Source organism: Marmota monax, unplaced genomic scaffold, assembly GCF_021218885.2.
Source record: "Marmota monax isolate L192 unplaced genomic scaffold, Marmota_monax_Labrador192_F-V1.1 WCK01_AAM20220418_F8-fsc00006, whole genome shotgun sequence".
Classification (NCBI taxonomy): Eukaryota; Metazoa; Chordata; class Mammalia; order Rodentia; family Sciuridae; genus Marmota; species Marmota monax.
The window spans coordinates 22,889,702-22,906,937 of record NW_026693712.1 but is presented as its reverse complement, the minus strand read 5'-3'; the positions used below and the strand labels follow the sequence as shown (position 1 = coordinate 22,906,937).

Genomic DNA, 17,236 nt, shown 5'->3' with positions numbered 1-17,236 from the left:
CATCTTTAAAAATAGCTTGGAACAAAGAAACAGCATTTAAAAATCCAGAACTAGACACAAAAGAAATTGGAATTTAGTGTTTTGTAAAAGATAATATTTAACATATAAAAAAGTGGTGAAGTTAAATGGATAACTCAATAAAAAAATACTGGGATAACTGAACAGTCCATTTGGATCTATACTTTACACTAAGTTTTAGACAATTTTTTTGTCACTGTGACTAAATACTTGAGAACAACTTAAAAAATGAAAGGTTTATTTTGGCTCATGTTTCAGTAGTTATAGTCCATGGTTGGCCAGATCCATTGCTTTCGGCCTGAGGCAAAGAATGTCATGGTGGAAGGCTGTGGTGGAGAAGAGTTGCTTACCTAATGGCAGTCCGAAGAAGGGAGAGAGAGAAGGTACCAAGGCCCGCAGGGACCTACTTCCTTTAATTGGTCTCCTCTTTCTAAAAATTCATTCAGGTACAAACTCATCAATAAATTAGTCTATTGATGAGTTTAACACTTTATGATCCAATCATTTTCCCAAAGCCATACCTCTGAACATTGCTACATTCAGGACTGTCTTGAAGCTCTGAGCCTTTGGAGGACACTTCCTATCCAAATCATATCATCATAAAAAACTTTCAGATGGAACAATGATTGTATTTTATGGAATAAGTTTTTAAAAATACAGAATACAAAGTGATAAGATTTTAGTCTTAAATTCAAAAAAGCTTTTCTAAATAGACTGAAAAAAATCCTCAACCCCATAAACTATAGAGAAAATTAACAAACCATATTATTTAAGAAAAGAATCTATGCCAAAAATTACTATAAATGAAATTAAAAGATAAATTAAAATGGTGGGGGAAAATATACAGCCTTTGCCATGAACAAAGTGACATGTATAGGAATAAATAGTTCCCTGAAAGCAAGGTGAAAACAACAAAAATTCAGTGAAGAAATGGGTAAAAAAAGAGTTAAATTCTAAATAAACAAAATACAAAAGGCTCTTAACACATGAGAGGTGTTCAAACCACTCATCCTAAAGAGTAAAAATTAAGACTACATTTAAAAACCATATTTTGCATCTCAGATCGTCAAAGCCCAAATGTTTATCAACATCCTGTGTAGAAAAGCAAGCATTCACATCCATTTCTGCTGGAGATATAAACTTGCACAAGTACTCTGAGAGGCAAGTTGGAAATTTCTAACATTTTGAAGGCATACAGATTTTGACCCAGAAATCATCTCTTTTGAGAATTTACCTTGCATGTAAAAAAAGACATGCGTAAAGGTTATCTGTGTGGCTCTGCCTGTATTTGTAGACGATCAACAACCCAAATAGAGAACTGGTTAAATAAATTAGGGTATACAGACACTAAGAAAAACGTAATATTGTATCAAAAGTAATAATGTGAAAATTGCCTATGTTTGCAATGGAAAGAGCTGTAGATATGAGTTTAAATTAAAAACTTAAGATGCCAAATAGCATGTTTAGTATGTTAACATTCATGTAAAAATGGAGAGAACTTTTAAAAAAGACTCACACTTTCTTATATATGCATTCTAGGGTCCCTGAAAAGACACAGAGAAATTACTGATGATGTGACCTAGATGGGGAGGGATGGAGTGGAAGCAGGCAAATGGTCATTAGTAGAGAGGGAGGCTTTCATGTTATGCCTTTAGAATATAGAATTCTAAAGCATTTCTCATAAAAATGCTTGACAGAGAGAATATGCTACACCTTTTGTTATAGGAAAAAGAGGAGGGGATCCCACAAAGAAAAGAAAAATCACATAATACATCAGACTCTTCAAGCACAATATGATATTGTGGTGATAATTATAAAGGGTAAGTGAATTTTTACCAAGAATTTTATATTCATACAAATTACTTCTCACTTTTGGAGGCAAAAACAATATATTTGATTTTAAAAGTAGATAATGTTTTGGTTAAGTGAAAAATAAATAAAAATAATTACTTAAAGTATATTTTCAGAAGTGGGAATGAAATGCATAAATCCAAATTTATAGATACACGATCACCAGCTATTTAAACCAACTAAGTTTATTCACTGGGGTCAAATTTCCTTTAGTTTAGGCAAAAAAAAAAAAAACAAAAAAAACTCAGATGGTAAGATGAAACAAAGACAAAGCCAATCAAATGTAATATCTAAGACATGCACAAGATATAGCTGATATAATCAATAAAAATAAAACCAATAATGACAAAGTTGAGATCAAAGTTCGATCTAACAACTCTCGATAATAATCTACCAGGAACATACTGTTTTGCAGACAATAAAAACATAAAAAATGAATTGTTAAAAATACAAAGAAATCTGATTTGATTGTGCTCTTAATAAGAAAAAAAAATGAACAACAAAACAAACTCTTAAGAGTGACTTGGTTTAAATAACAAATTTAAAAAATCTTTGTCTTGATTAAAACTTTACTGAAAGATCTAAAGTTGTAAAACATGTAGCTTCAGTTATATATCAACAGAGTGATTCCTTGTCTACATTTAAATCTGTCAAAAAAGTGTCAGTCTGGGAAAGATCTAAGTGTGGTAACTGGTAACAAGAATCCTAAGAATGTGAAGTCAATCTACCATTGAAGAAATGGCAAATAAATTTGAAAATTATCCCCTTTAATCTTTTCTAAGTCTGTGGCTTTATGAAGTCATTAGAAGTAAATTTTAAAAAATTTTAAGGGGTTTAAACATAAAAAAATTATCCTCATACCTATCACTTATTGAATGTCCACTATATTTAAGACTCTAAGTTAAATACATTAAATATATATTGAACATATGTACATACATGCACATAAACACGCATGTAAAATGAATATAGTCTTAAAATTTGGAATGCTGAATGATATCATTCTTGTTTTTAATCTGATAGACTTCCACATAAGAATTACTTTAACATTGATCTGAATTACATAATAACTGTTTTAAACATGAAGAAAAAATTTCTGAAAAGGCAATAACTTGCTCAAAGTATCTTGATCAGTATATAATATTTAGGAGGTAATGGAGCCATGAATTGAAGAACAAACTGAGTTCAAAATAACATGAAAGAAACTGAGTTCAATAATGTGATACACAATTGTCTACAATTTCTGTGACTTTGACTTCAAAGTATTTAATATTGTTTCAAAGTATTTAATAGTGTTTCACTTACCTTACAGTAAAACGTAGGAATCTTTTCTTCATGGTCTCCTGTTTTTTACAAAGGTATTTCTTTTGATCCTGTTTGACCACTCGTTTCTCTGAAGGGAGAACTTGGGCATCAAGAGAGGGAAATAACAGTTTGGAAAGTGTGTTGGCAATTCTCCATCCAATATATTTGGAGAAAACTTCTTCCTCTACATTCGACGAAACTTTTGTACTATATCTAGTGAAGGGATTGATTGGATTATTTAATTCAGCCTATAGAAAGAAAAGAAAAAAGGAATCACTTGAAAGGAAAAATGATCTTATCATTAAATAATAGATTAAATTCATGTTCATTTTATTTTACTAATATTTCATTCTTTTGTTAAGTAAAAATAACCTTTATAAGGAAAGAACATAGTTTCTGTAGAGACCATGATAATAATTCTCAAAAACAAAAATGAACAATTAAGCATTTGTGAATCCAGCCTTGAAATTTTGAAAATGATAAAAAGTTTATATTTTAAATTTCATAACCTGTCACACAAGAATTTTGTAAAATGCATTTAAAAATAAATTAAGTAATTTGTTGAAATATTACATAATTTATTTTAAAAGATAACCATTTTCCTGTGCAACGTCTTCATTTTAATTTAATTGAACAAAATATTTCTATGGAATAAAAATTTTAAGTGTGAAATAAGGACTTGGTATTTGGCTTAATCTGAAGAGGTTTCAAAATTTAATTTTTTTTCTTTTTATTTACTTTAACTGTTACACAAAAACATAAAAATTGAACATAACCACATTATGTTTTGATGCATGTCATTTTAATTACATTTAATATGTTGTAATACCAAAAAAGGGAAAAATCCAAAATATATAAGCAATATTTATTCAAGAAAGAGTTATATTTAGAAATCACCTACTTATGTGTGATTATATGTGTTACTGGTTTTTAATTACTTCTTTTGAAATGGCTAGAGGCATGTTTTCCTTGACTATTCTGGAATCAATAATAAATGAAGATGCAAGTAAAATGTCATGTGTTATAATTTTTTTTAATGTTCACAATATGGTCAGATTGGGAATTTTTTCTCATAAATAAGTTTGATGTCACCTATTTTCATTTGAGGTTTTAGATATTTTATTAAATATTATTCATCTTCATTCAGCTCATTACCATTTACTCAGGATTCATTTCAAATTCCTATAAAACTGGTCATAGAAAATATAGGAATGGAAAATGTTTTTCTGCATATGAACATGTAACTTAAAGTCTTAGTATTCCAAGATCACTCTGAGTTCAATTAAAAGATTGTCTGTTAAAAGATTTTCTATTGAGTTATACAGATAAAATTAAAGTGAAAAATGTACACAGTGTAGTCTCAAGATAATAACTGGCAAGAGAAAAGGTTAAAGCACTGAGAAAAATAGAAGACAGGTAAGCAAGTATGTATTGCTATGAAATCCAGAGGATGGGAAGCAATAACATAAAAAAACCAAAATATTTTAAAAGGATAAGGTGAAAATCATGCACACAAATATGATACAGTAGTCCTACTATTCAAAGGAAATAAAACAGTATGTCATTTATTGCAGGACTTGTCATGAAAGCAAAGATATGGAATAAACTTATGTGTCCATCAGCAGATGAACAGATGAAGAAAATGTGATATAGATAACCAATGAAATACTATTTTGCCTTGAAAAAGAAGGGGATCCCTGTCATTTGAAATAACATAGAGGAACCTGCAGGACTTAAATGTTAAGTGAAATAATCCAGGCACACAAAGATAAATACTGCATAATCTCTCTTTCATCTGGAAACTAAAAAAAATGGATTTCAGAGAAATGGAGAGCAGAATGGTGATTACCGGTGGCTCTGAGCTGCTTCAGGGATATGTTGGTCAAAGCATACAAAAGTTCAGTTGGATAGGAAGGAAAAGTTCAAGAGCTCTGTTGCACAACATGGTAACTATAGTTAATAATAATATAGCACGTATGTGAAAATGCTGAGAACAGATTTTAAGTCTTCTGAAACAAAAATAATGACCATTTGAGGTAATACATGTTTTAATATACTTGATTCAGTCATTCTATAATGTGTGTGTGTATGTGTGTGAGGTGGGGGAGAGAGGGAGAAAGTGGTGAATATATGTATACATAATATAGAAATATATATATTTCTAAACAATGTCCATGGTAAACATGTATAATTTTATGTCAATTGAAAAATAAAACATGAAAATGGCATCAAAAAGAAGAGAGTCCTTTTTATACTATTTCAGAAAAATAAAACATTACCACTATTCCTCCTTGCAGTATGTCCAATTTTAAGATATCTTTGAATTCAATTATCCTCAGATTTTGGAATGTGCTGTGCCCAGCATAGCTGTTAATTTAGAAACCGGCAAGGGGTGATGGGGGATTGAAAAAAGACAAACACATAGAGAAAGCTGGGACCAGGTGGGACACTGTCTTCTGATGGAGGAACAATGACCCAGATCTAGCTCAGCACATTTATTATAATAGGTCTTATCATCAAAAAATTATTCATGAGAAAGTTGCAATAAAGCAGACAGACTTGAAGGTTGTAGTGAAACTTGGGAGACACGGAGGCTATCTTGTTATTCCCAGAATTCTCTATCCCCCGGAGTAGGTGCCTAAGCTCAAGGTCCAGACTGACATAGCTCTTTGCCTTAGCACAGAGCCTCCCCAGGCCAGTGTCACAATAGCAACTGGGACATCTTGACCTGCACTTTTGCACAGGAAGTTCCCAGCCCAAATGTAGCCATGAGGCAGTCAGAGTCCTTGATTCAATTCACCATTCTCCACAGGAACCAGTATACAATTATCTTTATGTCATTCCCACCTAAGCTGAGTATTCTGCCTCTTAACCAGGCAGAAATCATGAACAGAGTATTCAATTTGAAACAAAAAGTAAAACTGTGTGTCTCACACTGAGTAGCTGTTGTGACTTTGAAGACATTATTTAACATCCTGAAGTCTGAAGCTACATCTGTAACATGGTAATCACAAAATCTGTACTGTTTTTTCCTACTTAACTTCTCTAGCTTATTTATCAGAAAGTTACTTTAAAACCAATAGTAACATATAATAGAGCAGAAATATAGGATATTATGGTGATATTTCAGTTATTGAGAGAGTGATGAAGAAATAAATGAATGACTAAATAAATTAACCAACAAAAATAATGTCTTCTTATGAAATAATTTCTGGTAAAATACATTGTTATCAAAGGCGACTCTGCTCCTTATCATAGAATGATGATGCTCTTTTCACCTTGTCTCGTTTGACTACTCCTCACTTTCTTCCCTCTAACACAGGAGAGCCTGGAGGTCCAGATGCCGGCTCTCTTAGCAAAAAGGAGGTATTCCTAGATCTTCCACCATGGTTCCCTTGTTGGAAGTTCAGATAAATTTCCATCCCCCATTGATATTCAAAGCCTTCAACTTATAAAATATGTAGTCTCAAATCTGCTTACTAGGTTAGATTACAAACTCAGCAGTTTAGTTAATGTCTCCTGGCGTATTTTGTGCTGAGTTTTGTATGGCTGTGTTTTTCATTTATATCATGAAGATAATAATAGTTGTCTGTTAGAGTTTTCTGAGGCCTAATTTTAGATCACATAGGATGACTGTTCTGGCAGACAATAGGAAGCTCAACAAATAGCAGTTGCCCTCAGGACTTAGCTAGGACAGAGTACTACTCTTCTGGCCTTTGCATCTACTCCCAGGACCAACCCTAGAAGACTGAGCTCAGTCTCTGCCATGCCAAAACCAATGTGGTCACATTAGTTTCTTTTTTTTTTAAATTTTTATTGTTGGTTGTTCAAAACATTACATAGTTCTTGATATATCATATTTCACACTTTGATTCAAGTGGGTTATGAACTCCCATTTTTACCCAGTATACAGATTGCAGAATCACATCAGTTACACATCCATTGATTTACATTAGTTTCTTATGAGCAAATTTATCAAATAGGATCATGATTAGGCTTCTATAGTCATCTTCCCTCTTCTCCTAAAGCCATTACTCTGATATGCTGCAATTCAGAGCCTTAAATTCTGTCTTCAAAAGTCAGGGGCAGTAGCACACACCCAAAATCCCAGCCACTAGGAAGGCTGAGACAGGAGAATCACAAGTTCAAAGCATGTTTCGGAAACTTAGGGAGCCCTCAGCAGCTTAGTGTCTCAAAATAAAAAAATAAAAAAATGGGCTGGGATTGTGGATCAGTGGTTAGGCACCCCTGGGTTTAATAACTGGTATAAAAAAAATCTTTTCATAAGGTTCAGTCTTTACTTATTGAGAGAAGATTAACTCAACATCTTATTGACCAACCCTTATAATAGATTCAAAATTCATTGATTTCTTACTGCCAGTGAACACTACCTCAAAATCCATCTTTAATCATTGTGTGGATATTTACATTCTCATTATGTGTTCTAGTTTTTTTGTGTGTGATGCTTATGTAGGCTGTATAGATTCAGAGTTTTCTTGCATAATTAAAACTTGACATTTTTGGTTAAGAAACAAATGACAATTTTTTAACATCTGCTAATTTTATGAATTTATTATTAATATTGGAAAAGTGGCATTCTTGAAGAATATTTCCTTTACATGCATATTCTAAGCAGGGGCAGGAGCAGGTTCTCTCTCTTTGTCTCTGTACTGGAAAGGTGGTAAAAACAAGCAATAACGCAGGTTGGTAGGAAGATGACAGCTAGATCCACACCAGGGAGAATTCTCCAAGGAGTTAGGATGTGGTATTAATCAAAGAAAAAAACCAGCCTCTCCAGAGTTCTGAACTTTTCATCAATAATTAGGGAAATGAGGCATACACACCAAAATTTGAACTCATTCACATTTTTCAAGACATGAGAGAATAAAGGAGAAAGAAAGAGGTTATTGAGTCATTACAGCATAGTTTGCAGCAAATTATCTCCCTATTACTTTCTTTTTAAAAGATGTACCCACCTTTCTTTATGTAATATTAGAGCTGGGCATATTTGACTTGTTTTGGGAAAAAAACTTTTTTTCTTGAAACTTCAAAATTTAAGTATGGTGACTAATAATTGGTCATCTCAAAAGATTATTTCCTGTAGGAATTATAAAAACTCACAAAGGAAGAACAGCATGAAAAATTCCTCGGCATTTAAGTTTTGTTCCTTAACCCATCACTTCTATTACCTGGGATCATGTTACAAATGCAGAGTCTCAGACCCTGCCTTTGTAGGTACATTAAAGTTTACAAAGAACTGATGTAACAGATTAAAGAAATGATTAAGAATATCTATTTTCCAACTCACTAGTTGTGTGGTCTTGCATAAGTTACATAACTTCTCTGAACATATTTCTATTGCTGAATTTCGATGTTCCCCTTCACAAGGATGTTCATGAAGATTATATATGAAAATAGGATGTTTTCTAGCACAGTGCTTGGCCCACAAAAGTTCTTCAATATATGTTAGTTCCTTGCTTATATTTAGCTTTAGAAAGGGCATGACATAATGGAAATTGAAGAGCCTTTTGGTGATGCTCACTCATAGTCCATCTACAACCAACCACTTATTTTATAATGATTGAGGCTCAGAACAGTGATGTAATGGTGATGTAGACGGTTAGGGTTAGGGTTAGGGTTAGGGTTAGGTTAGGGTTAGGAGAGCTGTGGCACTTAAAAGAGTTAATGTTTATAAGGCACTTAGCACAGTGTCTTAGGCTTTGTAAAATCTCTACAAACAATATCTTTTTTTTCTAAAACCATGTATCTGGCCTGGTACATTGACACACATTTGTAATCCTAGCAACTTCAGAGGCTGAGGCAGGAGAATACTAAGTTTGAGGCCAGCCTCAGCAACTAACAGGGTCCTAAGCAACTTATCAAGATAACTTGTCTTCAAATTAAAAAAGAACAAGAATAAGAACAAGAACAAGAGGAAGAGGAGGAGGAGAAGAGAGGAGGAGGAAGGAGGAGGATGAGGAGGAGCGGGAAGAGTAGGAGGAGGAGGGGGAAGAGGAGGAGGGGGAAGAGGAGGACGGGGAAGAGGAGAGGAGAAGGAGAGGGAGGAGGAGGGATGGGGATATAGCTTAGGGTTCAATCCCAATCCACATACCCCCAGCCCCCCCCCAAAAAGGGTCTGTAGCTTTGGCCATTCTATTGATAAGTTTTTATATGACTATATTTTCCTCAAAATACATCTACTTTTCCACACTCAGAACTTTGATTTATATTTATAACAAAAGAAAAGCCACATGTGAAGGAGGAGACAGGACAGACCTTGAGAAAGTAAGAACTAATCATGTTGGTTTTTTCTATTTTTGCTATTCTACAGAGTTCATAAGGAGTGTGGAAATACCATTAAGAATAAAAACAAATTTTATTTTAACAATCTCACCATGAAATGTTAACCACGAAGTACATTTCACCTGATGAGTCAAAGGTACTCTGAATAAAGGCACATGTTCATTTCATCTGTACATATTTCTTTTTGATATTTTAGGTCATATTCCAGATGGCAGAAAGCACTTAGACATGATGACTTTTCCTAGATGTGCCAACATATGCTGCTGAATTGCCTATACAGAGAAACCTTGCTCATTGCAAGTCTCCCTGGAAGTATTTCAAACAAAGCACATCAGTTAACATTTGTTTATTATGCCACTGTGAGTATATGACAGCCTTTTATTTCTTTCCCAACTACTCAGGCAACAGTTGGGTTTATATTGAATTTGTCACATGAAGGGCTCATGTTTAGGATCTATTCAGAATTTTTTTTTTCATTTCAAATATTCATATTAAATATCTAACCTTTCCTCCAACCTCTACAAACATCAAATTTTATGAACAGATATAAAAAGAATTATAGATGATAGAAGGTTATTATAGACCAAATAAATACAAGATATGAGAGCACATAATGTGGTTTGTCATGAATTTACAAGCACTGTAGACAAATGCGTTAAATATAAAATTTTATTCATTAAATTAAAAAATGTATCATATAAATTGCATAGTTGTTTTTAAAGTATAAAAAGAGACAATTTCTACTTAACTTCAAATTAATTAAGGTATATTTAATCCTTGGAAAGTAATGCCTTCCCCCTATAATGTACAGTAGTTATAATTAAAGCTACATGTTGCTGTATATGTAATATAACTATAGTATTGCCTTACATGGCTTTGGAAGCAAGGAATTAGGAAAGAACAAAGGTTGTACTGAAAACAGTCATTTGCAATAACTAAAATAAGAGGGGAATATATATTTTACTTTACAAAAACTGTGTGAAGCATAAGCCTTTATTGTATATGTTTTTAAAATGAAGAAGTGAGGGAGCACCTAGACACTGAAAGTTTTTTAACCACTTGTAAAAGACATCCACTAGCCAGTTTATATCATACAATTTGTCCAAAGAGGTATCACAGGAGAGTGTGACAGATTGGCTGAATGAAAGTTGAGATTAGAAAGTTATTAAGGAAATAAAAGGATGAAAGTAAATAATCTTTGGAGTTTTATTATTGTAAATAAGTATGATAATGCAAGAAAAGGAAAAAAATTCTTGAGTTTATCATTCTCATGTTTCACTGTAAAATGAAACACACTTGAAAAACTAATTTGCATAAAAAGACACTTAAATTTATATCTTATCTAGACCAACATAGAAGTCATAGCCAATGAAATCATCTTTCAAAATTAAATTGAGCAGAAAATCTTTCAAATAAATGAAAACTGACAAATATTGCCACCAGCAGAATTTCACCAAAGGATATGAAAGGATTTTCCTCTAATAGAAGAAAAATAATCTCACACAGAAGACCAGGGTCTTAAGAAGGGAAAAAAATGTGTAAATATGTAGGCAAGCCTTAAGAATAGTGATAGTATTAAACAATACTTATATATTGGTGTCTCTAAACACACTTGCTCATATGCAACCCTTCCTAACACATCCAGATATATATGTATACAATTAAAATTCTCAAATCATAACAGGAGTGAAGCATCCAGAACATGCATACACTTTGAGAAGTTATTTGTCATTGTTTATGAAAGTTGAACATATGCCTTCCTTATGACCTAATCATTTCATTCTTAATGGCTAACTCTAGTCAAGCCATATTAAATATTATTTTCAATAGGACAAAAACATTTGAATGATAGCTATTTTAATATGGTTTAACCAGAAACACATACAAATTTGCACCAGATGATAGTTACAAAAATACTTTTGATAGAATTATTTATAATGTCTTGAAATTGAAAATATCCAACATATTTATCAAGAGTACAACTAACAAATGATATATTAAGATACTAAAACGACACATGATATTGATGAATTTAACATAAGATCAATTGAGAAAAGTCAGACAAATACTATATAATGCATGAGTTCATTTAAATAAGCAAATATTATCAATCAGATATTAGTCTTAGGAGAAGGTCACATTGATTAGAAGGAGGTTTAAGAATATATATATCTTCAAAATATTTTCATTAAATATTCACTTTTTTATATATTCACCCTTGATAACTTAGAGTGATACATATTCAGTTTGTGTAACTTTCTTCTTATATGCTTTATTTCAATGAAAATTAGGAATACACATAGGAAATATGTGGAAAATATAGAATGTAGCACATCTTGTAGTGTCAAAGAGTGAGAAAATGCTCCTAAAAGGGGAAAAAAATAAAAAGACAAAATTGAAGAAAAAACTCAAAACAAAATAAGAGGTGGTGTGTAAAAAGTAGACAGCAATAAACTGTAAAAGCTCCCCAGGCCACAGTTCACAGTTGGAACAATTTGAACAACATGTGCATTGGTTAACCATTTGGGGGGGAGGGGAGGGGGTACTGGAGATTGAACTCAGGGGCACTGGACTGCCGCAGTCTGACTGGGCAAATGATCGGGAGGTGACAAGCAACTTGAAGGTTCAAGCGGGAACTACTTTATTGCGAGAGCATTCAGCGGGAACTGAGTGAGAACTCAAAGTAGCAGGCACCCAAGGTAGCAAGAGCCGCTTCTCTGCCGGACAGCAGAGGTATATATACTTAACTAATTACACACAGCTTAACTTAATTAACATCATCTAGATACAGCAGTCAGCCAATAAGGAATCCTCATCATCTTAATAGCTTGCTGGCATTGCTTCACAAACCACTCCTCCTGGCAAAGTGCCAGGCGCCATCTTGACTTGATTTGCATCCCCAACATTCAACCATTGAGCCACATACCCAGCCCTATTTCATATTTTATTTACAGACAGGGTCTCACTGAGTTGCTTAGTGTCTCCTGCTGCTGGAGGCTGGCTTTGAACTCGAGATCCTCCTGCCTCAGCCTCCTGAGCCACTGAGATTGCACCCAGCTCATTGGACAACCATTTAAAGACAAAAGGTCTTTCTAGAGTTATACAGACCAATCTTTAAAACAGACAACAATGAGTATAATAGACAATTAGAGAAAAAAATGTTAAAATTTTTTGAATTGGCATTTTAAAAAGGAGTAAATCCAAATGGTGAATAAAAGATGAAAAGATACTCAACCATATTTGTAGTAATGCGAAAATGCAAATTTAAACCACAAATTATTCTTTTGTACTAATGAAACTGGCTGTCCAGCAATCCATGCAGAAGCCAGTTTTATGCCAGGTGAGCTCTGTGCGGCCTCCAGAAACTAAAATAATTTCATCTCTTCAGGTTTTCTCATATTTTAATATCGAGTTATAATTCCAACTTTAAACATCCATTGTTTTATTTGTATGTGTATTCTTATTATTTCATCAAAAAAATTGCAAAACTTGCAGAACACTATATGTACTATAACAAAATAAAACATAAATGAGGAGCCACAGGAAGAAAAAGAAATAAGAAAGTAAAATGAAGTCCAAAGCAAAGTTAGTATATTAAACTTAGGTAGTAAGAAATGTTAGCAATCCTTCTAATCTACTTGTAATCCTCATTAGTATTCATATTTTGTATTTTATAGATTTTATTAAAATAACCCAAGAATTCCATATAGGGGAAAAATCAATGGCAAAATGTTTAAGAGCACTTAGGAGAAGGTCACATTGATTAGAAGGAGGTTTAAGAATATATATGTCTTCAAAATATTTTCATTAAATATTCACTTTTTATATATTCACCCTTGATAACTTAGAGTGATACATATTCAGTTTGTGTAACCATAGAATTATCACATATGGGTTTGAATTTAAGCCATAGTGCTGCTAGGTTGTTATGTATCCACGGGCAAGTTACTTCAGCTTGCAGAATATGTAACACTTTTCATTTAAAGTTTTAATTTACACATCTATAAACTCAAGGTAATATAGGTATGTTTATGGAAATTAAATAATTGATGCATATAAAATCCTTAGCGTTCAGCACACAGTAAATGCTTAAATCTTAACTATTATTATTAGTTCTTTTTAAAAATGATAAATATGAAAGAAACAATTTCATATTGAACAATGTATGAGGCTAAAGTCCAATTTATGCAGCTTTCAAACATAAAACTCTTACTGTTGAAAATAATTACCCCAAAACTCAGAGGCTTAACATGACCTTTTGTTTATCCCACCGTTCCACAGTCAGCAATTTGAACTGGGTACAGCAGAATAGTTCTCTTCTCACTGGGCTCATTCATTTATCTGTGGTCAGCTGTTAAATTAGTTGGAGACTGGCTAGTCTTGAGGAGGGGACTGGATCAGTTAGGATGGCTTTTCTTGGTTCCATGTTTTGCCTCAACTTCCAACTGGATAATGGGCTCTTTTTTGACATGGCAATTGCAGGGTTCCAAGAGAACAAGAGACATCAGACCTCAATGTAGAAACATGTTTAAAATCTCTGCTTGAGCCGGGTCAGTGGTGCATGCCTGTAATCCCAGTAGCTCAGGAGGCTCAGACAGGAGGATCAGGAGTTCAGAGTCAGTCTCAGCAAAGGCGAGGTGCTAAGCAACTCAATGAGACCCTGTGTCTAAATGAAATACAAAAAATAGGGGCTGGTGTTGTGGCTCAGTGGTAGATTGCTCGCCTAGCACGCGCGAGGCCCTGGTTCGATTCTCAGCACCACATAAAAATAAATTTAAAAATAAAGGTATTGTGTCCAACTACAACTAAAAAATAAATATTTTTAAAAAATAGGGCACATGGCCAACTCAAGAATTTGAATGTGGACAAAATAATACAGATAGAAGGAATCGTGAATATACTGGAGGTGACTACTCTAAAAATATATCATATGTTCCAAACAAGTCATTCAGTATTTTAAAAAAGATACTGGAAACTGTACATGATATTAAGTACCAAACAGTTAAATTTCAAGTAGAGCCAACAAATTTCCACAAAACAAATTCTTCCAATTTAGGATTTCTATTTCTAAGAAATCACCACTACATTAGATTGGTAATTCAAACATATCTTTCAAATTTAACACCCACTACTGCTCAATCCCAACCAGGCAAATCAGCTAGGTAAGTTGACTGCTGTGTCTGATTGACAATTTTGTTTCACAGTATACTCACTTCTACTTGGCTAAGGACATGTCCTTATCTGAGAGATATTCTCTTTGACAATGTCACCTTTCTTCATTGAATCATACTTATAATTTAAGTTTTTGGAACACATACTATTGAAGATAATAATTTATGTCTTGCTACTATAAGAAAAATTTAGTGACTAAACATCTATCTAAGCTTCTTTTGCATGCTATGAATTTTGATGGGGCTAACCATATATATAATGTTCCAATGTTTTTTTATTTCTGGAGACTATCTTCTGAATAAAACAGCAAAGCTGTGTGTAAAAGTCATTTTTAGGCCTTTTTTTTGCCTCTTACATATAATTAAGCAAGGATGAATTGATTTAGTAAGTACTCAATAAAGAGATGATTATTTCATATTTTTTACAATTTAGGTGAAAACTTTTATGAAATCTCTTACTCCAAATGTAGTGTCTTAGATTAAGAGAATTCAAAATAAATCAAATGTACTTCAGTCATCAACTAAATACTGTATCATTAACATTTAAAATCATATACTTTATTGTTTGATAATCCAATGGCTCTAATTCTAACTGCTTTTTAAACAAAATCTGTCTAGAGTGAATTGCCTCTTAGTCTATCTAATGCAAATTAAGCTTATTTCTTATATATTAAATATGTATTAGGCCTAAATTAATATAACTGCTTTTAGAAATTTCTAATTTCGATTTTTCTCTGAGGAAAACTTGCCTCCACCACCCATTTACTATTTAAAATGAATGAAAACACTTTTTAAAAGTCTTCTTATTAAGCATTGAAAACTAATTAGCACATATAGTGGTTATGCTTTTGTTTATTCTTTTATTCTCAGTGCTCACTGCCTGAGTAATGAGCTCTTTGCCTGCATCTAATATCTAAAATATATTTGCTATGTCTGATTGACTTATGAATTTCAAATGTAATTATCTATAGATATTTACTAAAATCTTGAAGAATGAAGAACATCTTATACCAAATGATTGGCCCAGGAAACAAGCATATAAATAGAATTCTAATTATAGAAATAACAAATTTGAGTTGGTTTATTGAGTTATTGTATAATCCATTTGTGGTTTGAGATGGCATATAAAAATAGATGTAAGATGACAGAATAATATCAAGAATTTTAAAAAATCATAGAAACAAACAAACCACAAAATAAAATAAGGATATATGAGACAAATGTATGCCGTCCTCTTTTTCTGTTGGAAATTGGTCAAAAATTTGACTCTCATTATTTTAAGCTCCAGGAAACATTTATACAAAATCAATAAGGTATCAGAGAGTGCATGAAACTACGGAGAATTTATTTCCTAAACTCTAGTAGTGGGGATATTCTGTGATACAGTGGCCATCACCACAGTAGATCCAAAAATTTTGCTTTTCTGTTCTTTCTGAGTTCTCAATCCAAAAGGAAGTCTAAAATTTAAACAGAGTTACATAAAAGCAAGTCCTTTACATTAAAAAAACACTGGTTCAAGTGGGCAGTCCTCTGATTATCTATCTTGTTCCAAGGAAAAAAAAATCTGAATATCAAGAGAAAATGATGAACTTGGATTTTAGATAGTCCTCCTTAAAGAATATTACTCCAAATCATGATCAAATAGCAAGAAATTAAGGTTTCCTTTTCTACTAAGACTCTAGAGTATAAATTCTCTTCATTGTCATTATAATGGCCATCCACATGCTTTGAGGACACATTGACAGAGTGAATTAATCAATTGCCCTTTCTACCTATGAACATTAATTGTATCCTGTTAACATTAATTGTGATTGGAAAATAGGTCATTAAGAACATTAAGAAAATTGAATATGTGAAAGCTAGAAAGAACTGAAAATCTCAATGATAGAAAAAAGTATACTTAAGATGACAACAAATTTATCCTGCCTCAAATTAAGACAAAAAGAAGTAAAATTTTGTAATTTTAAAATATCATAGGGTGCCATAAAATATCACAAAATCATATATGTACCTTCTGAAGAAAATGTATATTGTCATTCGATCAGAACTAGGAAAACCTAGAAATTAAAAAATACATTTTTAACTTTGAGGAGAAGGACTTTGACGTGGGTGAATCCAGATCTATCTCTTGTCTAATGCTGAACAGGAAAACTTCTAAGTTAGATAACTAAATAATTTATTATGTAAATTGAGATAATTTTGAAAGTCAATCCACAGCTAAGAAGAAAGCGATAGAAAACCCATACTAACATGAGCAATTTGGAGCTTGGTTAACATGGTCTCACAGTTCATAAAAATCACTTCCTATAAACCACCTCCTCTCTTTATGCTTTGGGCAGTGCTAAGCATTGGCCTTGCAGAGATTAGCACAGCTATCCATTCCCATTGCCTGGAGATAAAAGCTGAAGGACCATGAGACTTTTTACACATAGCATTCAGTCATTTTAAAATCTAAAACTAATAATTCACACTAAAAAAACCATACCAATACCAATCAAGTTTTGCCTCACCTATTTTGGAAACAGATAAATAAAGCCATTTGTGAGACCCCCAAAACATGTTTACTCCATAAGTGCTGTAAACTTTTT

General features: G+C 32.7%; 1 protein-coding gene across 2 annotated transcripts in view; it reads right to left on the bottom strand.

Annotated features, from left to right (window-relative positions):
* Positions 1 to 17,236, bottom strand: part of Tmem232 (transmembrane protein 232) — a 245,196-nt gene that overhangs the window by 100,641 nt on the left and 127,319 nt on the right. For both annotated transcript variants that reach the window (XM_046460395.2, XM_058584316.1), the window contains exon 14: positions 3,175 to 3,422. In XM_046460395.2, coding sequence (XP_046316351.1) covers positions 3,175 to 3,422 — 248 coding nt within the window. The remainder of the gene's footprint in view (positions 1 to 3,174; positions 3,423 to 17,236) is intronic.